This window comes from Schistocerca nitens, chromosome 11 (assembly GCF_023898315.1).
Source record: "Schistocerca nitens isolate TAMUIC-IGC-003100 chromosome 11, iqSchNite1.1, whole genome shotgun sequence".
In the NCBI taxonomy this organism is placed as follows: domain Eukaryota; kingdom Metazoa; phylum Arthropoda; class Insecta; order Orthoptera; family Acrididae; genus Schistocerca; species Schistocerca nitens.
Window position 1 is genome coordinate 156247141 of NC_064624.1, and position 26888 is coordinate 156274028.

The following is a 26888-nucleotide window of genomic DNA, read 5'->3' on the forward strand; positions in this document are numbered from 1 at the left end:
TTTGTGTCGCTCTGGTACAATATTTTGGCCACATAACTCGTTGCCTTCTTCAGGTGCTACCCGAGACTGCCGTATTGGAGAATCTCGTCCAGTATTTGTGTCCAGATGGCGACCAAGTTGGGCGCGGACGTCTGAGGGAGCACCGGGGAAGAGAGAACATATTACAAGCGGCACCAGGCGGGTGCGGACGGCAAACAGAGCGCCCAGTGCCCTCTGAGCATAAATAGTGGACAAAATCCTCCAATACAGCAGTCTCAGGTAGCACCCGAAGAAGGCAACGAGTTACGTGGCCAAAATATTGTACCAGAGCGACACAAACATCCGGCAGTAGACCCGATTATTCCACGTGTCAAGATCTTGCCGGAAAAGCCTGAAGAGTTACATCATTCTGAAGACTGTTTCGTATTTTATTATTTATTCGAGATACTCTCCGGACGGAGTTCGGCAGCAGACATCACTACCGTCAGTACACGACAGCAGGTCCCACACGGAGCTACCGACACAGCACAGACTGCGTAGTAGGAGATCAGAATCTTGCACTGATAGTGGTGCCGACAAAGAAGCAAAATAATAATGTACACTGAGATAACAAAACTCATCAGATACCTCCAAATACTGTATCGGACCTCCTTTTGCCCGGTGTAGCGCAGCAACTCGACACGACACCGACTCAAAAGTCAGAAGTCCCCGAGAAATACTGAGCCACGCCGCCTGTACGGCCATCCGCAGCTGCGAAAGTGTTGCCGGTGCTGGATTTTGTGCACGAGCTGACCTCTCAATCATATCCCGCAAATGTTCCACGGGATTCGTGTTGGACAATCTGGATGGCCAAATCATTTTCTCGAATTGTCCAAAATGTTCTTCAAACAAATTGTGAACAACAGTGGCACAGTGACATTGCGCACCGTCATCTATAAAAATTCCCCCGTCGGTTGCATACGTGAAGTCCGCAAACGACTGCAAATGGTCTCCGAGAAGTTGAACCTAACCGTTTCCAGTCACAGATCGGTCCAATTGGACCACAGGACCCAATCCGTTCCACGTAAACACAGCCCACACCATTACGGATCCACCACCAGCTTGCAGAGTGTCTTGCTGACAACTCGGGTCCACGGTTTTGAGCGGTCTGCACCATACTCCAACTCTACTGTCTGTTCTTACAACTGAAATCGGGACTCGTCTGACCGGGCCACGCTTTTCCAGTTTTCTAGGGTCCAACCGATACAGTCACAAGCCCGAGAGAGGCACTGCAGCTGACGTTACGTTGTCGGCAAAAGCACTCACGTCAGTCGTCTGCTGCCGTAGCCCGTCGGTGCCAAATTTCACTGCACTGTACGAACGGACGTGTTCGTCGTACGTCACACACCGATTTCTGTGGTCGTTTCGTGCAGTGTCGCTCCTCTACACAAATGCCGCTGCTCTCGGTCATCGAGTGACGGCAGTCTGCCACTGCGTCATACGTAGTGAGAGGTAATGCCTGAAATTTGGTATTCTTAGCACTTTTTTGACACTGTGGATGTTGGAATATTGCATTCCCTAATGATTTAGAAAATGGAATGTGCCATGCGCCTAGCTCCAACTACCATTCCGTGTTTAAGACCTGTTAATTCAATTCGTGTGGCCACAATCACAGTGGATTTTTTTTTTTTTATTTTTTTTTATTACACGAAACACACGAGTACAAATGACAGCTCCGTCAATGAAGTACTCTTTTATATCTCTTGAATGTGATTCTACCACCATATGTATACGTGTATATCACTATCCGATGACTTTTGTCAGCTCAGTGTATATTACTATTGTGACAGTGTTAGTGTGAGCCTAGCACCTGCTGAATAAACAACTCTGTACGCAAGTATACATTAATAGTTTATTACTGTGGTCTAAAGTAATTTTATGAAAGATTAATATTAGGAGACTAATTATTAAGTACTATTTTATGAAGAAACCCATATCAAGAATTTGGTATGTTTTGCCCACCCTGTTCCCTTTCATTACCCCACTTTATTTCTGTGCGTATATTACACTGAAAATATTTGCCACAACAGTACAAATGCCAACAGCACAATCTTTGTGTCTAGTTTGTTTCTAAACTTGATCCATTTACTAATGGTACTTGCACAGTAATGACCACTTTACACTTCAGTTCTGCTCGGTCGTGTTTTTCCAGCAGTGTCAGTCACGACACACGCTAGTGTGGACAGACGTACTGCCGGAGTCTCAGCTGATACGTACTCGGTGTACGTGTACACCGAAAGCAACTGAAGGGCAACATAAGGACACTATGCTGAGCTGCTTCCACAGTGATGACAACTTCGGCACAGTACCTTTCGAGACACCTTCGACAGAGTGCATCCTCCTGTCATTGCATTTTACAGGCTTTTCACTGTTGTGAAGATATTTCCACAGAAAAAGGTTACTGGGTAACAAATCCAATAAAACATAACTATGTTACTCTGTAACGAGCCAAAGGGAATCACAGGACATTCAGAGCAGAATATTTAGAAAATATTTCTCATCTAAACAGTTCAAGTTTGTCCTTTATATGATACACTTCACAAACATATTCATTACCAATACGGTTCCATCGGTGGCTTTGTGAGTGTTCGGCCACTTTTTTCTGTATCTTACATTATCACACTATTTCCTACATTAGTAGTTTAGCTGTTACGTATTTTCATTTTTTATTTTGCCAAAATTAAGTGATTGTGCCAGTTGATAAAACAATTACAAATTTAACAAATACCTGCTGCACAATCTCAAACGTCCATATTGCTGCCTCATGTTATCATGTGTTGTTAGCCCTCCATGCACAAATCTCTTCCATTAATAACATTTCTGTTTAGCTCCTGGCCAATCCATATCACCCTGTTTTTCCTAGTCTATTCTTTCGCATCTCTCTCTGACAATATTTATTCCCTTAACCATTTTCTTCAGCTATCAATAAAACTAATCACCTCTACCTACATTATGCTGCACTTAGGTATTAACCTCATATACTTTTGTAATTTTCCTTTCTTCTGTTGACAATAACTAACTGTCACTACCACTTTACAAATCCTATGTTTTTTATTTTAATAATCTGCTCCCTCCCACTTTCCATTCTCTACATTCACTCCCTTATTTGGTCCTTTTTTTCTGGTTTCACATTTTACCATTTTTCTCTGTTCTGCTCACGAAAACTAATCATCTACACACACTTCAAATCTCCTTTATACTTGTCACTTTTTTTTCTTACTATTTCCTTCTTACCTCCTCTTCTCTTACAGTTTCTACTAATCACACACCTTTCAAACTGTAATTAGGTATCTCTCTTCACCATTTTCTCCACCATCTGTCAAAAAACTACCTTACTGCATGCAGGATCACCCAATTTTAATACTCCCTTTTTGGCACTATCTCGGCTAGCCCAGTCTGCGTCTCAGACCAAATATGTCACAAACATAAGCTCTTACACTACATATGATTAGGCAAGACTTTGACCTCAGTCATCCCCCCCAGGAGGTACATGGTGACCACTCAATTTTTGACAACGTTATAGACATAAATAGATGCCTCTAGTCTTTTCAAATGTTTTACTCTATAAGAGAATATGAAGACCTGTTTACAACTTAAATGCCTCACTCTGCTATTAGCCTACAGGTATTTAATCACTTGACTACCAAGAGAGATTTTTTTAAAGATTTATGTTAAGTCGTTTACATTCTATATGTGACTTTAGCATTCTTTTCCTTTTGCAGATATACAAGATTTCAGCAGGTCCACAGGCATGTGAATCATTGAAGGATAGTTCTTGATAAGGAACTGGGATCAAAGCAGATGAAAGTAAAAAATGTGGAATTGAGCTTTTCCAACACTTTACAGGTAGTATATTTTATGTCCACTTTTAAGAGGACATAAATAACACAGGAATTAAGAATTATTTGTCATCACTGTTTGTGTTTTTACACTGCAATAAATATTTGGTTTCAGGAATTAAGAATTATTTGTCATCACTGTTTGTGTTTTTACACTGCAATAAATATTTGGTTTCAATTACATTTCCTTACTGTTGATTATTGAAGAGTTCCTTGTGGTAGAATTTCAATCACTAAGGATTTCGTCCAACTCCCACTGGAGTCTATTGATTGTTAAACCAAACAACAGTTAAAAAAGTGTCAATTAAGGATTTTAAAATAAAGCATCACTGTGGAAGAATTACACTTCCTTAGAATGCTTTCTAAAGCTCTCAGTTTGGCCTCTAATAATGATACAGAATCAGATGTAATGAAACTAGATTGTGAGCGCCATTGCTACGGCAATGTCTGCATATAATTTAGTGACGCTCACTTCGACGCATATATATGTTATATGAAAAAGTACAGTTTAATGAATGTTTAATTTTATTTAGGCAATTTGTACTTGTGATTTACAATCATAAATTTTTGAATATATATTGAATGGGATTAGACATGTCACTATTTTCTCACCCCCATCCTGGTGTTTCTATGTGTGTCATGCACACAGTATTCTTTTCCTCGGTAGTAAACTGTATATTTACTAAGTTTGGTTGAAACTTTTCCATGCTGTTTTCCTACTGACTGCTGAACAATAACAGCAAGCCAAATTTCATTTGCCATGAAGTGCTTGGGTTCTTTGCTCAAAATCTGTCAAATTTTTAACTTTAATGAGGAGTTTTATAGTTGTCCACAATAAATATAAAGTAATCAGTAATGACAATCACAAAGGGCATGGCCAGTACACTACAGAACTCCAGAGCACTGCCTGCTTTTCCTTAGCTTCTCAGTGGACTAAAAAGCTATCCCGACTTACCCTGCCTCTTCCTTGCCTCGTCGTATTTCGGATCTGCAGCATTCAGTTTCAAATCTGGTTTTGCCTCTAAAAAGAAAATTGAGAAAAGGACAAATGTCAAGTACAAATGGCAATGGAAGAATTTTTTAACAATTTTTCTTAACTTTTTGTTTGGTTAAAAACTCAAATGCAAATAGATGCAACATAAGGATAAAAAATGCCAAATGAAAATACAAAAACCAAATAATGTCAGATGCACATGCCACATGCAAGGAAAATGGAATACATTTCAGTTAAGTACACCAATCCAAAAAATCCTTTTAAACTGCACCATACTGTACTGTGGAGTGAGTCTGCCTAGGTACCATTGTTGAATGCCCACAGTAACAACCCCAGCTACACAGGGTATAAAGGAACTGGGAGAATATAAGGGATAAGGGGTGTTTGACTATTTGAGGTACAAATGAAAGGGACAAGCAGAGAACAATCCTAATAATCATAGGTCTGTGAGGTGTAACATGTCATTTGTAGAATGAGATGTTCCGCATCTTCGATCTCCGTTGACCGACAAAAGAAGTTCGTGGGTTAAAGTAGGTAGGATGTAAGAAGCACCCAACTTTCAGGAAGTTTTTGACTGATTTTGCAGATCACAGCTGTGCTGAACCTGTGCTACGGGACGTTAAGGTTGCGGAATGGTCCTTCTACTTGCTGGGTGGAGTCGTTTGCTCCACGGGGCCACGAGTGAAGGGCACAGAGGGCAAGTGACATCCACAACGTCAAAGAAATTGTCACAAAAAAGACAACAGATGTTCTGATTTTATTGTAAAAATTGTTCAGAGTCCATTATGAGATGCACTCGTCCAAACATCTGGGTGGAATTTAATGCCTGTGTAGCCAATCAATTAGAAGAACTTAGGATTATATGTTACAGGAAATTGATACGGGTCAACTTTTCTGGGTGTGTTATTTCACCAAGTGTCTTCCAACATCATCGATGCAGTGGATCGAAGTCCATGGCGGAGAAACTGGTTCACGGTTCAAGGGCACTATGTAGCGGGACCCTTGCAGCACTGATATTGTACAGTGGCCAACAGAAAAAATGGAAAATCCAGTAAAATACAAGAATTGCAGATTGACTACTGGACTGTATCAACAGTCATTTCCCATCACCTCTGGAATGAAAATAAGCCACAAAATATTCCATCCGGAAACCAATGATTTCTCCAGTACGATATTATAGGTGAGTGTAAGAGTCCCCAAGGACCCAAACTGCAGACATGCACTTATGGATAAAAGCATTAACGGCCACCAATAATGTGAAGGCAGGCTTCAGCCCATCTCCTAATCAATGCCAGTATATTAAAAAATCGCAGAAACGTTCCAAATTCAGTAACAATAGAGTTCACTGGAACTAGGAACAGGTCTGGAGTACAGGAAAGCTGTTACAAATCCCCACACAAAAAAAGCCAACGGGGTCGAGCTGACAGAGATGGGAGGCCACGATACTAGGGAGTCACGACCAATATACGTATTGACGATTCACGCTACATATTACCACACGAAAGGGTGCCACTGTACTGTCATGCGAGTACCAAACGAGCATCTTTGTACCATTAGGAACAAGCATGCACGCATGTCGGAAGGAATAGACGTCAGTAACGATTTCCAGCTGTAGTAAAATTACAAAATTTTGTCGCAGTTGTGAATATTTTTTAAATCAGCTGTATCAGGCACGGAAACCGTGCCAGACCGGGACTCAAACTCTGACTCTCCGCTTATCGCGAGTGGTCGCCTTAACTGTCTCCGCTACCTGTGGACATTTCCAGGACCAATCTGAACTCCCGAATGCAGTGCCTATGTCCCCATCGCTCACAGGTTACTTGGACTTTCGCAACCAGGGTTAATGAGGCAAATGTGTTCAACATTAGTATTAGCATCTTACTGCTCATGTAGGCTGTAATATTTATTATCAGAATGTCTGTTCCTTCAGACCTGCATGCACATCTGAAGGAACAAACAATGGTGACAATCTGTAGCTGTGGCAACACAGCCGATGTCAAAAATATTTACAGCTACGACAAAATTTCATATTACGACACTTGCAGATCGTCATCAATCTCTGTTCCTTCAAATATCAATACATGTCTGAAGGAACAGACACTGTAATAATAATTACAGTCTAGATAGCAATACATATAATAGTAACATTGAAAACGTATGGCTCATTAACCCTTCTGCGGGAATCCAGGTAAGATGCGGGCACCGTGGACTAGATGCTGTGACATACGGAAGTTCGGATCGGTCCTCGTAGCGTGCACAGAGAGATGTGATGCTTAAGATAACCGCTCGTGATGAGCGGAAAATTCAGGTTCGACTCCAGATCCGGCACAAATTTTCACACACCACCAATAGGTACGATTTCCATGTCTAATCCAGACGATGTTAAAAATATTTGTAATAGTGACAAAATTTCATAATATCTGGAACATCATCGAAATGGTTGTTTCGTGTGAAGTGCACTTGTGGAAACGTCGTAGCAGGGTAATCGCTTATTTCTGGATCTATGTTTATTAGGATTATTTATAGTCATCTAATCACCCCTTTTGTTTGTAGCCGTAATACTCAAACCCCCTGAATACAATATGAAAAACACTAAGGTAATGTACAGTGTGTCCAAAGGACAAGAAATCACTTTCAGAATTCTTACCTAAAGACGCAGAATTCACAATACAGGGACAGATACCACTACAAAAGTATATATACACGCATACTCCCCAAGCCTATGTACAGCGAATGGCAGAGGATATCTTTTACCACTGTTCACAAGTTTCTGTCCTATACAATTCTCACACCGATCGAGAGGCATAATGGCTGACTATATGTCTCTCTAAGTGCCCTGATGTCGTTTTACTTTATTCTCATGGTTGATACACAATATACACAATGGTGGCAGCAGCATAAAATCCACAATTTTCTCAATGGGGTTTTGCAAGAACAACGTCTGTCATCTTCCTATCCAGAAGGGGCTTCAAAAAAGTAAGTTACACATTATCACGGCAGACCACGTAACTTTTCAATAATGTGAGTAATTCAGTCATTTCGCGGAACAGCACAGGAGATTAGTTACGAGATTTTAGGTTGAAACAGTACCAAGTCTGTTACTATATAAGTTTTGTGGAGGAACACAATGATAATAGAATGTAATGAAAAGGCTTTTGTGGTCAGTGATTACCTGTTTAATCAATGGAGAAAAACAATGTAGCAATGGTTGCTTCAGTATGAATGTGAAACGAGCTTAACTGTTAACAAACGACTATACATATTAGGGAAGCGTTTTATGTGTTGTTATTATTTCAGAGCGATATTTTCTGTTTTTCAACTGAACAACTTTAATATCAAATTCATAAGAGAGACATGTTCTCATTAGGTACACAGTCGGGTTTACTTCTCTAAATATAACACCCACACTCGAGTCTGATAGCCAGAAAATAACTGAAAGAGAGTGCTTTACACCTGTCAGCATGGCAGGGACAGGAACTTTAAATTTATTTCACTGAAATCATTTCAGGCCAATGCATTAGAGCACTCCAACAGCACGATGAACCTGTGTGAACGGCATTCGTTCCCACCACTCTGCAGATGGTTCAGAAGCAGGCAACTGCCAGTTTCTGCACTCACCGTCCAGCAGGTGTGCACTCGCCGATTCAGGGCGACGGACGAGTGGCCCTTCGGCGTGGGTACAGAAATGTGGACCCCGTACAACTATGTCATTACATGGCAGTTTTAATGGGCCCAGCAAGTGTTGGAATGCATTGAGAATTGTAACTGCTGTTAGCTGACAATTTTCCTTCTTTTATGAGAAGGAACTGTATGCTGTATTATCCCAAATGATTGAGTACGGTTATGTGTAACTAAAATTAAAGCTGTAACAAAATACTTAAGATAATTAAAGATCACCGATTTCGACATGGGTCTGTAAATGTGCATGAATGAATAACTAACTGATGAAATAATTCGAGTATTCAGTTTGCAGTTAAAGTACACTGACAATGAGAACTACATTAGACAGAAGAAATGAGAAAGATTCTTGTTGAGGAACGTGACAACTGCTTATAAATCTCAACTTTGTTCATAATTAACAAAAAGGAATTAACAGTACTTGTTACAGCTATTAATGTTAACGGCATAGATTGGGAAGAGGAAGGACGCTCAAGGTGTAATGGTGTAAGGCAAGCAAACTGTGCAAGTGCACAATGTTAATTCGCAGCTTATGTGCAAGTGAGCGGGAGTGGGGTCCACCAAACTAAGAATTTTATTCTCTCTCTCTCTCTCTCTCTCCTGGACCACAAATGCAAGCGGACCATTTGGACAGGCCTTACAACTGCAGGGCTCTCCATTGTATCTTTAAAGATTTCATTCCCATTAGCTCCATTAACTTCACATCTGGAATTAAATCAAATACTAAAAATAAATGTGTTCTAAACTGTACAAAATGTACTGTATGCTTCTGAAGGTATGAAAGCAATACCGAAAGACCGTACATGGCTGTGTGACAAAAAGAAACTAAAGCTTCATGCTCCAATAGTGGCAGAGCCTTAACAGGCAAAGTTTATTTCACAAATGTAGATCAAATAACAACTGTTAATGTTCATCGTCACAAATACATATGTTTCAAAGTTGGGCAAAGTAAGGATAGCTAGAAAGATGCAAAAAGAACTGATGTAAGAGAAAGCATAAACGATCTGTAGCATAACAAGGTGATAAACTATTAATTTTCTTGAAATAATTATCACCAGGATACAGCCTCGGTCATAACATAAGACCACTTGCTTAACAGCACTAAAACTGCTGCAGCTTATCTGTGGTAAGGAAAATACTATCAATTCATCACAATAGTGAACATTATTACAAGTATTAAATGGAACTATCTTTCCTGGTTTTATACATCATAATTGGCCAATTTCATCTACACTTACTTTTCAAGTGCACCAGAATGCTACCAAAAACGTAGCCTTGTGGTGGGCTTGTGAATAACCATAGACAAACAGGCTTGAAAAAAATAATGGTTTCATTTAATTCTCATCATAAGGTTTAATACTGCTGTGAGTACAATAAGCAGTAAATCTGATGTCAATCTGTAAATTGTTAGTGGAAGTGATAGGCTCCTTACAAACTTGTGCAGCTGAGTCACATTCTTCGTTTAACAGGCAGTTCCTATATGGCCTTACTAATTGGCCATATGACATGCTGTACAGCCACTGGCCCCACGACATTTTAAGATGACTCGGCCACATTCGACCCTCTCTCACGTGGCGATCTAGCAGTGCGGCTGCAGAAAAAGGAGATAAAAGCTGCCATATCGCCATGTTGTACAGCATTTTTGGTCATTTGTGCTTTGCGACTGTCAAATAACGGGCTTTTCCTGTGTCGTTTTAAAGATTTTTGTTTGTGTTTCATGCTGCAAGTTGGAAGTTGTCATCACTGAAGCAGAATTTCGTCCTGTAATTTGGATTTCAGGAAATAAGGATTATAGCAGTAAGATTGTCGAACATAATGATTGGGAGAAGAAAAAATTTGTCTTTACTTTGAAAATAAAACTGTATAAAAAAAAAGAATGCCACATGTATTGGTTTGTTTATTATTTATTGGAACACATTTTATATCTTATTCACTTGCCTAAGAACAGCCTCTTCAGGGCTAACAAAGTAATCTGTGAATTTGTCCCAGATACTCGTGGCACAGTGGTTTCTATAGCACGGTGCTCCATATCTCTGTACCAGTTATGTCTAAAGTTCCAGCCAACATGAACTCGTCTCTTTAGCGAACAAAGTCGTGCAGAACTCAGCAAGCTCTAATGATTACTGCACAGGTGTCCTCTCTCACATTTTTTTCTATGAAATATTCACCATTTTGCTGACTTCTGTAACTGGCTCACATGAGCACGCAGCTGTTGCCACAGACTCTCTGCCGAGCAGTTCAGTTGCGTGTCTGGCAATCCTGAGAGAGTTGTGCACGGCTTTAAGCGAACCACATGGCTGAATCACTGCAACTAAGTCACTAGTGTGAAAGTACTTGCCTTCCTGCAATTTCTGAACTGCATATCTCTGTAAAAGATACAATACTATGCTGTGGTGGAACTTAGTGCATCATAAAGGATGTTTTAGGCATATTCTACAAAAGAAAACCATGGAAATTAATACTATTAATACCAGTTTATGAAGAGACTCTGAAATGTGTGAGCTTTTGTTAATGTTGCACGCTGATTTCCATATTTTCATATGTTTTTGTACATACTGAGGAAATGTCATCTTTCCCAAGTTGCACATCAATGGGCACCTCCACAGGTGATACTACAACATGTTAGAAGTGTGCAATCTACGACTGGGTGTGTGGCCTATCACTTAAATGACTGTTGCAGCATCCCAGAAAGGAGACATTCTCATTCAATATTGTATAATCTGGTTTATGTCTCAACAATGAAAGTGAAACTATAAGGTATTTCTGTTGTTTGTAAATAAGCACAACGCAAATGTAAAACTGTCAGTTATCATTTGATTGCCTATCTGAGTAGAAATGTTAAAACTGAATATCATATCACACATACTGAAATAAAATCTTTACTTCTCACCTGGGTAGGATTGTTGACATTTAAGAAGAGTAATTTTTTATTTATGAACAGCAAGACCAATTATTTCCAGTTCATCGAGAAGATTCACTTTACACAATTTGTCGTCTTGACTGTAGAGAAGAGATTTACTTGACTACAACAGATTTTATTTTCTATCCAGAATATGCATCATCAAATATATTTCTTAAAGAACAAGAGAAAAAATAATTACATTTTTTTTATAGTAGTATAATCATACCGTTTCAATGAGGTGATTAAATTTTCAGAGAATGTGGCCCCATTCAAAACTGGATAATACCTCTGTGATAAGCAACTTATGAGCACCCAAAATGAGCAAAATAAAAACACTAAGGTCTACAGAAAGCCAACCACATGAGCAAAGCAGCAACAGCCAACCACCACAGCTAATCTACAGCAGCACAAAGCAGCCAGTTAAAAACAAAGCAGAATAAATTATGATTAGTAAAAAATTAAAAGTACATTCAAAGATAGACTTTCACAATTTTTATGTGCAATTTTGCATACTGTACACTGGTTAAAACAAAATCATTTACAAATAGAGGCAAAATCAGTTTCTGAAAATGTTACTGCATATTGATATCACATACACTGTTTTTAAACAAGTACGAAATTCTTATGAACTCAAGTTATTGAATTATCAGTCACTGAAAACAAATGGAATCTAATAGCGAGGGGAAAAAATGAATCCTTCCTCCGAGAAATTATTCAGTGGAACAGAGCTTTCACTCCCAACAAAAGAAGCTAGATGCTCTGAACTTGTAGGTGTATTAATTCAATATTAGAAGCAGCTAACAGGACACACCTGAACACAGCCCTAACTATCACAGCCGAGAAATGAGGTGCACTGCAACTATTTACACAAAGGAGAACCTCAGTTGACTAACTCTTAAGGAGCCTGCACAAATTCAGTATTTACTGACAATACCAGTTTGGCAAGCCTTCAGTATACTGAAGCAACATACACTGTCAATAATTATGTCAGTTGGTAACATGATTTTACAAGGTTAAGGTGTCAATCACCGAATAGAAAGCACATGCTGCCATTACAGTAGCTACAACTGACAAACAATGGAAATCAATGAGAAAGGGGAAATGGGTCCGAGAATGGCTAAAAATAAGAGCGTAAAATGTTTCCAGAATTAGTTACAACATATTTAAAAGCATACAAATTTTAAAGGTGAATATTTTGAGAAAAATTAAAATGATTTCTACAAAACAAATTTTTCTTTCATTGCTTTTGCACTAACTGAAATAGTAAGCCTCATACTAGTAGCTACAAATCACCTTTCTGCTCTGCTAAAAAGAAACTGTCACATTTAGTTTGCACACCAGCACAAACACAAACCCCTCCTATCTTTCGTCCACAGCGGACCTGGTTCTCCAGTACAGAATACGACTGTCGTTCCATTATCACAATCACCTTCATTCGCTGCTCCCCTGTCGACCTTCGTTTCATTTAACACAGCCATCTCACGCATCCTGTAGCACCACTACCACTCACTGCTTTATAGCGACAGTCTACACAAGATAACCTGTACAATGGGAATGAGGGTGGAAAGAGGCAATAAGCTCACAAAGCAAAGTGGGCGTTTAATTTCAGCAAGGCACTCAATCTCTCGACAAAAATTTGCAATGTCGCACTATTTGTCGCAACAATTGTATCGTCTAGTTCTTAACTATACACCAGAAAAATTCAACAACTTTATATTCTGGGCATCCGTAGCTGCTGAAAGTCATGACATTACGAGGAATTCTGCTAATAACTGGTAAAATTGTTGTTCGTTAAAACACGACCGGTTTCGAGGCCTAAAACCGCATCAAAGTGCAACCTATATAGAAAAAAGCAAAATACAGTGTCATCACATTTTGTGCATATTAAAATTAAAAAAGGAGTATCTATAATTCACTCATAATGTAAAAGATCATATGAATACCCATCTAGCTCCTAGTCAAAATTTACTATTCAGTGAATATTGTCAATACTACGGCGAGCAAAAGGTAACGAAGACTTGCTCCATTCATTTAAGGCGAACTAATGGTTGCAGTGCGAAGTTTTACAATTTGCCTGCATCTAAAAAGAAAAAAGAAACATATTTTATAGTGAGAGGACCCTAAAAGTATTTAAAGAGGCCAGATTGGCAATAAAAAATTGTCACTGCTAATATAGTCATGGCATTATACAAATTATACGTGGAATTGCCCTAAGAAATTAATAGGGCCAACAGGTAAGTCATTTTGAATAAGATATAAGATTTCAGGACAACCCTAACTTTAGTAATCCCCAATCTGCATAAACACTTACGTGAAGAGGGCACAGCATCACAAACTCTTCAGAAAATTTAAACATACTACATTAAAAAAAACTATTTTGAAAGTAATTTTTGAATATATTATACACACCTCAAAAAAAGTTTTGGATCACCTCGGTTCCGAGAGTTCAAAAACCTGTACAGAAAACTGGAATGGAGGTCAACATAAACATCATTTCTAGCCTTTTCATTGCTCATGAAAACCAAACATTTCATGTTGTACCACCATACAGCAAGACCTTCAGAGGTGGTGGTCCAGATTGCTGTACACATCGGTACCTCTAATACCCAGTAGCACGTCCTCTTGCAATGATCCACGCCTGTAATCGTCGTGGCATGCTATCCACGAGCTTATCAGGCACTGTTGGTCCAGACTGTCCCATTCCGCAACAATGATTCGGCGTAGATCCCTCAGAGTGGTTGATGGGCCACGTCGTCCGTAAACAGCCCTTTTCAATCTATCCCAGACATGAATGAGATTTTCACTCTGCAGCGGAGTGTGCGCTGATATGAAACTTCCTGGCAGATTAAAACTGTGTGCCCAACCGAGACTTGAACTCGGGACCTTTGCCTTCCGCGGGCAAGTGCTCTACCATCTGAGCTACCGAAGCATGATTCACGCCCGGTCCTCACAGCTTTACTTCTGCCAGTATCTCGTCTCCTACCTTCCAAACTTTACAGAAGCTCTCCTGCGAACCTTGCAGAACTAGCACTCCTGAAAGAAAGGATACTGCGGAGACATGGCTTAGCCACAGACTGGGGGATGTTTCCAGAATGAGATTTTCACTCTGCAGCGGAGTGTGCGCTGATATGAAACTTCCTGGCAGGTTAAAACCGCTAAGCCATGTCTCCGCAGTATCCTTTCTTTCAGGAGTGCTAGTTCTGCAAGGTTCGCAGGAGAGCTTCTGTAAATTTTGGAATGTAGGAGATGAGATACTGGCAGAAGTAAAGCTGTGAGTACCGGGCGTGAGTCGTGCTTCGGTAGCTCAGATGGTAGAGCACTTGCCCGCGAAAGGCAAAGGTCCCGAGTTCGAGTCTCGGTTGGGCACACAGTTTTAATCTGCCAGGAAGTTTCGTTATCCCAGACATGTTCGATAGGGTTCAGATGAGCACAATGGGGGTGCAAATTGTCGTCCAGGAAGACAAATGCCTCACCAATATGCTGCCGACGTGGTTGTACTATCAGTTGGAGGATGGCATTAACTTATTGTACAGCCATTACGGCACCTTCCGTGACCAGCAGCAGCGTACGTCAGCCCCACATAACGCACCCCAAAACAGCAGCGAATCTCCACCTTGTTGCGCTTGGTAGACAGCGTGTCAAAGGCGTTCAACCTGACCGGGTTACCTCCAAACATGTCTCCGACGACTGTCTGGTTGAAAGCATATGCGACACTCGTCAGTGAAGAGAACAGGATGCCAATCCTACACGGTCCATTTGGCATGTTGTCGGGTCCATCTGTACCACACCGCACAGCAGCGTCGTTGCAAAGATGGACATCGCCACGGATGTCAGGAGTGAAGTTGCGAATCGTACAGCCTATTGCGCACTGTTCGATTTTAACACAATGTCCTGTGGCTGCACGAAAAGCATTACTCAACACGGTAGCTTTGCCATAAGGGTTCCTCCGAGCCATTATCTGTAGGTAGCGGTCATCCACTGCAATAATAGCCATCGGGCGGCCTGAGCGAGGTATGTCGTCGACATTTCCTGTCTCTCTGTATCTCCTGCACATCTGAACATTACTTTGGTTCATTCCAAGACACCTGGACACTTCCCTCATTGAGAGTCCATCCTGGCACAGAGTAACAATGCGGACGTGATCGAACTGCGGTATTGATCATTTAGGCACAGCTGAGCTACAGACAACAGACAACATGAGCCGTGTACCTCCTTCCTGGTGGAATGACTGGAACTGATAGGCTGTAAGACCCCCTCAGTCTACTAGGTGCTGCTCATGCACGGTTGTTTACATCTTCGGGTGGGTTTAATGACATCTCTGAACAGTCAAAGGGACTGTGTGTGTGATACAATATCCACAGTCAACATATATCTTCAGGAGTTCTGGAAACCGGGGAGATGCAAAACTTTTTCTGATGTATGTATTTGAATATATCAGTGCAGTGGAATTCTTCCTAACACCAATAGTATCAACGTTTTCTGTTACCCATTATTTTTCCCTATTTTCTCAGGTTAGGGTTAGGTTAGTGTTGTTTAACGTCCCGTCGACAACGAGGTCATTAGAGACGGAGCGCAAGCTCGGGTTAGGGAAGGAAATCGGCCGTGCCCTTTCAAAGGAACCATCCCGGCATTTGCCTGAAACGATTTAGGGAAATCACAGAAAACCTAAATCAGGATGGTTGGAGACGGGATTGAACCGTCGTCCTCCCAAATGCGAGTCCAGTGTGCTAACCACTGCGCCACCTCGCTTGGTCCTTATTTTCTCACTCAATTACATGTTGTTTGTTTCCTGAGAAAAATGTAGATGAAAACTACGAGGGAAACACAAACCACCTGACAAAAAAGTGAATCATCCAGACGACACAGTCAGATGCCACTCTAACTCCGTATACATATATACACGTCATCAGCGGGTATCTAAATGATGAGATTTGCAATTCTCGGTGACAGGTAGGACTGCCGCTGGAGAGCAGTGTATGTTTAATGTCGTTGTCAGGCCTGTTAGGGCATGTGAGGGACAAAAACAGCATCAGACATTGAGCAATCACTGTGAAGGGCAGTGCGGTACTGTGTACACGGATGATTCAGCATTACCAACACCTCACTGGGTTCGGAAGGGGACACACTGTGGGTCTCCATCTGCACAGCTTGTCATATCATATAATATCCAGATCCGTGAAGCATTTGGATGTGGCAGTGGCCCCCAGGACAGGCTTGCCAGTCATCGAGGTTCCGGTCAATCGTACCTGACTACTACCGGGGAAGAACGCATACTGCGCACTGAGCATTTTGCAATCCCTTCACGTCAGCCCTCGCAATCCGAGGACCAGACACACTGTCACCCGGCACCACTGACTGGATATCAGTAACAACTAGACAACGAAATTGCCTTCCCGGTGGAAGCTGTCGTAAGCAGAACACAGAGAGCTACTCGAGTTGTGCCTCGACTGAGAGGCACAGAATGTTGACAAACGGCATCGCACCGTGTTCTGCACTACTGTGGACGGCCATCGTCAACAAGTACGGTGGCAACCTGGAGAAGTCCCGTTTTTCCGACGTTTTCGAGAGATGCAGTTGTGTTAGCCCCGGTGTCGAGGTGTGGGGATTCGCTGGGTACGACCTCGGGTCACGGCTGGAACATCACAGACACATCCCATCCTCTCATTTTTACCTCGGGAAAGGGTACAACAAACATACAGCAACCTTCCGAGTGAATTGATGCACACATCCGAGCCAGAAGCAGTGTAACTTCAGGATCGTAACTCACCTCATACTGCAAAGTTGACTCGATTTTGTAATTCTATTAAGTGACTAACTAACACAGCTTTATAAGAGTAAGATCCTTTAAAGACTCCTCAATGAATATTTCATTCTGCAGTGGATAGTAAGCCAATTTGAAACTTTCTAACAAACAGCCGACCAGGACTCAAACCTGTCAACGGTTCTGCGTTCGAGTCCTTGTCTGGCACGGAGTTTTAATCAATCAGAGTTACAAATCATGTACAGACAGTTTATTTAGTATGACACAGTTAATTGAAAAACATAAAGAATTCGACAAACCTACATTTACAGCCTTCATGTATCATTTCATAGCTTTTGAAAGAATGGTTACACAAACTATGGAAAATCGTGGACAAGTAACGAATCTCAGCCCGCCTGCTAAGTGCTGTTTAAAATCTTTATCACAAAATGAATGCTGAGGCAGTTGTAAATGGAAAAAATGCAAGCAAATAATTGAAAATCAAGATGTCAGATAGCAATATGCGGGGCACAAGCTCGCTTTGAAAAAGGCGGAGGAAAGCAATTGGCCATGTGTTTTGAAGGTAACTGTCCTGGCATCTTCCTTAAGTGATTTAGGGGCATGGAAAAACAAAACTTGATGTGAGGAATTGAAATAGTGTATGTGGTAGCTATCAGTTTCATAATTCGAAGGACTGATGAAAGAAAGTGCTAACCACGAGAACATAATTTTCAGTTATTGCCTGTTATAAGTTGGTTAAACTTAAAGAGAAGAACATAAAGGCAGTAAGAAAAAACAATTTATATAGTAGACAATCAGATGTTTGAAACTCTCTCTGCTTATTCAAATCTGTTGTCGATGACACTTCTTCTGGGAGCAGACAGAATATTTTCAAAGCTCTCTGTATCTGATAATTACTCCCAGAAATAACTGCAGTCATAGATTCTGACAGGCACCTTTCTGAGCAATCGTCAACCACGTCCTCACTCACATCTCGGGAGAGAAAGGATCAGACTGACATCACAACTCTCTACGAAAACAGAGCTCTCGTCAGACGATATTCAATGTGAGCGATCGACAGTAAGGCTTCTCCCAGTCTCAGATAGAAAATGGTTGCCTACCCTAAAAGAAAATACATCTTTAGCTAAGTCAGAGCTGTGGACTCATCACACCTGGCATCGACATGCCTGACACAGCCCAAACAGGGCACAAAACTCACCTATTGTCGTCAATCGCACAATGTTATAGTAACGGACGGGTGAAAGGAAGGATTCATCTTTCCACTCCCACTGGCTAAAAAACTAGAATGACAAGAGCACGAGGGAAGTAGTGTTTCAAACGTTCCAGCCTCACTTTACAGACCTTCTATTAATCTCTCCAGAAAAGCAGTCAGTGTCTGGAAACCTGTAATATTGAGAAAACATAAAACACCATATAAGAGTCGCAGGAAGCATACTGCAATGGCCTCATGAAATTATAAATTCTGAAGATATATTTCCACGTGTTTAGCCGGCTCAACAGTTCTGCGTTTTACCCCATTGTTTGGGTAAGCGACCTAGTCCTCGAAATAGTTGTGCAAAAGCCTCAAAACAGTTGTGCAAAAATTCAACTACTCGTCACAGCTAGCCGTCAAAACAGTGTGCAAAAAATTGGAACTGTCGATCTGGCTATACACCTACAAATATACCTTCTGTCACTTACAATGTAAAAAATATCAGAATTTGGAAAGATACTATAATCACTTTAACCTCAGTGTCATTTTCTTTCTGTTTGCCAGGTGACAAAAGCCATTAATAATTGTACATAAAATTGCAATACATAACATCACATTAAATTTTCTAATTATGTAAATCTGTTCTTAATAATTTCTTACTACTGGAGTCTGTAGCCTGTTCTTCAGGCGACTTTCACTGCAGATCATGTTTAGATTGTGCAGATGCAAAATGTCAGAAAGTCTACTTGCTTTCCTATTTTCATTAGCTAATGTCTTATGGCCTCATATTGTTAGATAACTTATCACTGAAGAAATGGTGTTGCCCAGATATGTGTATAAGGATAATGTATGGCATTCCCTCCAGTGCCTCTTGTAGACATCTCTTTAAACAGCTGGGCATACTGACGACAGCCTGGTAATATATTTACCCTCTTATGAAGTTCGTTCATAACAATCAACCACACTTTAAAAAAACATCACTAACATTCATAAATATAATACCAAAAGGAAAAATTATTTACACTATCCATCTTTCTGTCTTAGTGTGGTGCAGAAGGGAGTGACGTATTCTAACGTATAAATCTGACCCAACGCTGTAAAGAATTTTATACGTAATAAAATTAACCTCAAACAAAAGCTGAAACCATATCTGCTCGAGGTCTCCTCCTGCTCGGCATAATAATTTCTGAATATGCAGTATAGTCTGTTCAAAACTACTTCAGAACTGCCCTAATGTGAGTAATTTTTATCATTTAAATTTTACAAAAAGACCACTTCTTTCATCAGTTTCTGCTGATGTAACAATAACTGATTGGTTCGTGGCAGAGTAAGATAAACTGTCATCAGCAAAGCCACTCTGGCAACCAAACCGTGCTGCAGTAACACCTGATTTATGAGACTGAGGGCTTTAGGAGCCACGGCTGCAACACTAAGCTCTTTTCTGTTCCTCCTCCTCCGAGACGGGTCTATGGAGTCTGTGCCTATTGGAGTTACTTTCTCACTCTACCGCACTACCAGCACCCTCCCCCTCCAACACTTCTCACCATTTAATTCCCACCAGAAAACTATACCTATGCCTACACAGTGAGAGTACAATGGCACTGTGGTATTTATTTCATGTGCATCGTAAGACACATGTAAATGGACACTCTATTATAATAACAAAAACAAAAATTTTCTTGTAGTCACTTTTCATTGTAATTAAATAGTTTGTTGCCATGATCAGGTTGAGAGGATCACCCACTCCGTTGAGATGTCACCTTAACTATACTTTACCACTGCTCTTTCCTGCAATCCTCCCAGCAGTTGTACTTATTGTAGGTCTTTCATAACACTGTCCACACACCACATTCAGGGTCTCGCCAAAGGTCCCGTACCAATTATTTTGGCATTTAACACTATTTTTAGCCACAGAAACAGAATACAGCTGACTGAGTGAGACATGTAGACTTCTCGGAAAATTCTGTATTGTAACATGATGGAAACACCTGACACAGCTTATTTGATAAGAGAAATGCAAGTAGCATTTATAAAATTTCGTATGTTATGTAGTGCCCACAACCGAGTAAATTTCTTTTGTCTGTCCACACACAACTGAAAAAGTCGAATTAATCCAGAACCACAAGAAACATTCTTACAGACGACTGCTCGTGAAAGGGTTTCCGACAGGTTTACGACACCGTACAGCGGGACAGGAAAGATAAGAATTCAATACGGTGTTCACACTGAGGTCACTAGAGCTGGGAGACCGGGACAAGGATAAGGAAGAGGGAGCAGTGGTGGTCTTCTTAAGCACCTCAGAATTCTAACTCTTTCATCGCATGACATACGAGGTGTGGCTAGAAAAAAACCGGACTAGTACTGGTGAAACAATAAAATGAATGCAATAAGGCTGAAAGTCGCGTGGCCTGTCACGTGACTCTCGCTCCGCCTACTGCTCGAGTTTCATCTGCCTCCTGCACTCAGTCTGCCCGTGGCGTCTGTTTTAAGTAGTTGACGTTTTGTCTGTGCGTCGGAAAATGTTGAGTGTACAGAAAGAACAGCGTGTTAACATCAAATTTTGTTTCAAACTAGGAAAATCTGCAAGTGAAACGTTTGTAATGTTACAACAAGTGTACGGCGATGATTGTTTATCGCGAACACAAGTGTTTGAGTGGTTTAAACGATTTAAAGATGGCCGCGAAGACACCAGTGATGACACTCGCACTGGCAGACCATTGTCAGCAAAAACTGATGCAAACATTGAAAAAATCAGTAAACTTGTTCGACAAGATCGCCGTTTAACAATCAGAGCAGTGTCTGAGTTAACAGGAGTTGACAAGGAAAGTGTTAGGCAGATTCTTCATGAAAGTTTCAACATGAACAAAGTGTGTTCAAAATTGGTTCCAAAGTGTCTCTCGAAATTCAAGGCAATGACGATTGTTTTTTTTGACATCAAAGGGATTGTGCACATTGATTGGGTACCAGAGGGACAAACAGTGAATCAGCATAACTACATTAGCGTCCTGGCTACCCTACGTGAGCGAGTACGGAGAAAACGGAACGATTTGTGGAGAAAAAAGTCACGGATCCTTCACCAAGACAATGCCCCAGCTCACAGTGCGTTGTCAGTGAAGACGTTTTTGGCAAAACACAACATTCCCATCTTAGATCATCCACCCTACTCACCTGATTTGGCCCCCTGTGACTTTTTTCTTTTCCCTAAAGTCAAGTCAGCTTTGAAAGGAACTAGATTTGAGACTGTTGAAGCAGTAAACGAAAAAGCGACGGAAGTAATGTATGGACTTACAGAAAATGATCTGCAGCATTGCTATGAACAGTGGAAAATTCGTATGGAGTGGTGTAGAGACCGAGGAGGAGAGTACATTGAAGGAGATAACATGAAACTGTAAATAATTGTAAATAAATGTTTTTTCCAGCATCAGTCCGGTTTTTTTTTTTTTTTTTTTTTTTTTTTTTTTTTTTAGCCACACCTCGTATAGTCCCTTCATCAAACAGTAGACAAGGAAGCTATTTACACTCGGGCAACACATTTTTAGTCATTGAATGGAAATGAGAGCAGTATTGAAATAGATTTCACATTTTAAACAGTTTTCCAGCAGAACTGAAACTCTGAGTAATAAACATTCACATTTTCAGTTTAAAGATTTTCTTGTGGTACACTCCTTTGATTCTGTACACAAATTTCTCACATTAATTTAAGAACTCACACTGCAACTTATCATTTGTGCATATACTATCACGAATCTGAGTTTTTTTTATTATTCAATTTTCTGTTTGCTCTTAAATTTTCTTTCAGCTCTGAGTGGATCATTCAATAACCACGTGGTCTTGGCTCAACATCTCAACAACAGTTTGATGGACAAAAAAAAATTGTGAATAAAAAAGGTGCAAGAGGCTAGAACCTTCTGATACCTAATGTCAGCTTTGACTTGTAAAGTAATGATGGAGTGTGTGACATCACGAGTGCAAACAGACATTATTTATTTTGCTTCTACATTATTTTTTGTAATGCAAGTTATAGCAACAGACTGACCTGTAATCCCCCCCGCATACACACACACAAAACTATAGGTCTGTCTGCAATTTTGATGAGGTCACGCGTCAAAGCCAACAGGTGGTACCATTACGTTCAACACTTCTTGCAGCTCTCACACGTGAGTGAGAAGCAAGACAGAGTCGGCTGCGAATACTCACTGGAGGCGAGGTTGGCCGAGAAGCTGTCGTCGGACTCCCCGGGCGGGAGCGGCCGCAGTCCCTCCTCCCGCTCCGCCGCGTCGATCGCGTCCTGCAGTCGGCTGTTGAACCACTCCCGGAAGCCCCGCATCTTCGCCTCTCCTAGCTTGTAGATCCTAGGGTCTGAAAGTTTACACAAAAGCTGCCTCCGAGACTAGTGTCACCGAGCTACACATCGTACGCACCCCTCTCGTGACACCGTCGACACTGGCAGGGATGTGAGTCTTCCCATTTAGTTTCATCTTTTAAGCAGTTACCATTCTTTTGTTTACTACATTATATTTTTGCTATCCATCAGAGAAACATTTTTGTACCAGTACCCCTGTAGGTCAGTGGACTTACAGATCACTCTGGAAGAGCCTTACGGATCCCTACACATGCCTTATCGGTAAACGATACTCCCAAACCAAAAATGATAAATCTGTCGTAAAAGAGAGTAAAGCTAATGTCCAGATTTATTATTTATTTTCACGAGGAGAACCGAGGCGAGAGACAATGCGTATCATTAAGATGGGACGGCAACGACAATAATTTTACGAGAGGGAGTACTCGTGCACACGGGACGCGTACGCTCCTCGAATCGCCAGCCCACACTGGAATAGCATATTGAGCCGGGAATAAAAAAAGGTAAAGATAACAATTAGTGTATCAAGTTAGAATATGTGGTTACCAATCCTATCACACCAGCACCACGGCAGCAGCTACCATAATAGGACGCGAGGCTCTGGCGCAAACCGCCACAATACAACCCGCCCGTGCCAGCACCTGCCACTGCAGGTCCAGCTACCGGGTGGCAGCACTATCAAACATTGGAGGCAGCACCTCGGTGCACTCCACGAGATTAACAAGCCGTGTATCCAATATAATCCTGGACTGGAGTGCACTCGGCCTCATTCTGTTATTGTGTTTTCTCATGTTAACCTGACTCCACTCTCAGGAAATTCTGTACTGTATTACGTTTGTCTAGGTCTGGAAAGACACAACTGTTTTCACAGCATTTTAGCTGCATCATCAGGAGAAATCTGTACAAACTGACAGACAAAGACTCATCTCTGGGGAGAAAACATAACTAAAATGGAAAGTACGAGTTCTGTTCAAAAAATTCCAGGACTTCGACCACAATTTTTTTTTTTTTTTCTCTTGCCTTTTACTTCTTGTGCACAATTTCCTTTGAAATACTCCTCCACAACTGATACTCTACTCCCAACGGCACTTCCACTTCCAGAAGCAGCCTCGGTACATTTCTTGTTTGATCGCACGAAGTGCCATCTGCGAATTTTCTTTTATCTCACCCGTCATTGCAAACGTCATCCTTTCAATGGAGTTTTCAACTTTGGAAATTAAAGTTCGCAACAGACAGGTCTGGAGAGTACGGAGTGTGAGGCCGCACAGTCGTTACGTATTTTCTGCAATAGTCATGCACCACCATTGATATGAATGTCGGGATGCACTATCGTGATGCTAGAGCCACGAACTTTCCACCTCATTTCAGGCCACTTCCTTCTCACATTTTGTCACAGGCATCGCAACACATCCCGACAGTACAATAAATTAGCAGTTTGACTCTGTGGCATGAATTTTTGATGAAGTAATCCAAAATCAAGAAAAACTAACAGCATGGCTTTGACATTTGAAGTGACGTGAGGAGCTTTTTTGTGTCTTGGAAAATCTTTCCAGATCCTTTGTGAAGACTGAATCTTGGTCTCAACACACAACCGTAGATCCACATCTCATCAACAGTTATGATTCTCTTAAGTAGCATCTCGTACTCATTCAAACGATCCACAAACTCTTCACAGATTGTGAGGGGACAGTTTTTCTGGTCTTGACTCACGAGTCACGAGATGAACCTGGCAGCAACATGATGCATTCCAAGATACTGTTTCAAGGTTTCGTGAGATGATCCAACTGAAAAGTTACATTCTTCTGCAATCTCTCGGACAGTCAGTATTAGAATGGCACGCACAGTTTCATTGACGCTCCTAACACGAGCGTCGTCGATAGACATGGAAGGGCATTCTGAATGGGGATCATTTTTAACTTGCACCTGTCCATTTTTAAATCGTGTGAAACATATGTAACACCAAGTATGGCTTAAGCACTCATCACCGTAGGCTTCCTGCAATATTTGATGTGTGTCTGTAAAGGTTTTCTCGAGTTTCACACAACATTTAATGCAGACGCGTTGCTCCTTTAACTCTGCCGTCTCAAAATTCGCAAACTGAGCAACGACATTCTACTCAATACGACACCAAACAATAACTAACAGACATACAGCAATGGAACTTCCCAGAAGTTACTCATTAAGCACAGGCGTGTGCACGGATGTCAACAGCATTCCTCTCCAACACACCATTGACACTAAATTGCCAATGTTCTGGATTTTTTTGAACAGACCTCATACATAAGTGAAAAAGATACAAAATCACGTCACGTTCTGATCGAGAAAAGAGAACGAGATGACCCAGCATTCACAGTCGCCAATCTTTCGCTTATTAGCAGACGTCACACACAGAACAGTATTGAAGGCTCCTGTAATACCCAGAAAGCAGTACAGTGGTTGCAGTTTAGCTTTTAGGCAGCAGGACCACAGAACACGCTGCCCAACACAATGTTGTTCACTTCAATTACTGCTTCGCAGCCTGTGCCATCTGGATCCTGGACCAGATTTTCTGAATTTCACAGATGGGAACTGTGCCGACAACATATCCTCTGTTTCCGCAACCTCCCTGGTGTCGACCATCACTAGTCCCAGTCCTCCACCTACCTACCCTCCTTTTCCTGTTCCCACTACAACTCTTTCTGTGCCTTCATTCCACCAATGCACCCACTACTCTTTTACTCTTCTCTATTTCCACCACCCAGCTCAGTTCCTCAACTCTACACCTACATACGTTCTGCCAGCCACCGTACACTGCACAGTGGAGGGTACCCTGTACCACTACTAATCATTACCCTTCCTGCTCCACTTACAAATACAGCAAGGGAAAAATGACCGTCTACGTGCCTCCTACGAGACCTAATTTCTCGTATCATATATTTCTGGTCCTTATGTTTGGCAGCAATAGAATCATTGTGCAGTCACCTTCAAAGGCTGGTCCTCTAAATTTTCTCGATAGTGTTTCTCAAAAAGAATGTTCCCTTGCCTCCAGTGATTCCCATTCCATTTGATTATTCATTTATTAGTTATGAGAATTTTTAACTTTTAGTTCCTCTGAATTTCTTTCTTTATGTATCTGCTGATTGTTGGCAGAGTGCAATTGACGAAAATGCCCCAAGAGATTAAAAACTGATCTATTGGATATTTCATATATTCATTCTCTCTCTCTCTCTCTCTCTCTCTCTCTCTCTCTCTCTCTCTCTCTCTCTCTCTATTCGTTTAGTCGGTTCCGACTCTTCGTGACCCCACGAACCAAATCACGCCACTTCTTCCTGTGATGCCATCGATCCATCTCATCCTCTCACGTCCTCATTTTCTAGTTCCTTCAATCTTCCCCAGCATTAATGTTTTTCCAGTGAGGCATGCCTTCACATTGTGTGTCCAAAGTAGGTCAGCTTTTGTTTTAACATTAGACCTTCCAAGGAGAAATCTGGTTTTATTTGCTCCAATATTGGTCTATTGGTTCTCTTTGCAGTCCATGGAACTCTAAGAAGTTTCCTCCAACACCACAATTCGAAGGAGTCAATTCTTCGCCGTTCAGCCTTTCTAATGGTCCAGGTCTCACATCCATACATCACAACTGGAAAGACCATACCCCTCACAATACGGATCTTTGTTGCTAGTGTTACATCTCTGGACCTTATAACCTTGTCAAGGTTTGACATCACCAGTCTCCCGAGCAACAAGCGTCTCCAGATTTCCTGGCTGCAGTCGCCATCAGCAGAGATCTGGGAACCGAGATAACTGATGTGGTCACTACCTCCGTGGTTTCCCACGAATTGGTAGGTGTAGTTGCCATAATTTTCGTTTTCTTCACATTCAGCCTAAGACCGGCCTTTTCACTTTCGTCTTTCACCTTCAGCAAGAGTGTTCTCAATTCTTCTTCACTTTCTGCCAACAGGATCGTATCATTCGTGTACCTGAGGTTGTTTACATTTATTGCAGCTATTTTAATTCCTGTTTCTCCTTCATCTAGTCTCGCATTCCTCATAACATGTTCTGCATACAGACTGAATAAGTACGGTGACAGTATGCAGCCTTGCCGGACCCCTTTCTGAATCTTTATCCATTCCGTTGTTCCATACACAGTTCTCACTGTGGCTTCTTG

The 26888-nt window shown here is 41.3% G+C and overlaps 1 protein-coding gene across 3 annotated transcripts in view; it reads right to left on the reverse strand.

Annotated features, from left to right (window-relative positions):
• LOC126213059 (dynamin-like 120 kDa protein, mitochondrial) overlaps nt 1-26888 on the reverse strand; it is a 228132-nt gene that overhangs the window by 142917 nt on the left and 58327 nt on the right. The window contains exons 4-6 of one of the 3 annotated variants that reach the window (XM_049940632.1): nt 22582-22743; nt 18534-18575; nt 4813-4878 (exon numbers count right to left, since the gene is read on the reverse strand). In XM_049940632.1, coding sequence (XP_049796589.1) covers nt 4813-4878; nt 18534-18575; nt 22582-22743 — 270 coding nt within the window. The remainder of the gene's footprint in view (nt 1-4812; nt 4879-18533; nt 18576-22581; nt 22744-26888) is intronic. The other 2 variants (XM_049940633.1, XM_049940634.1) reach the window with 2 other exon arrangements.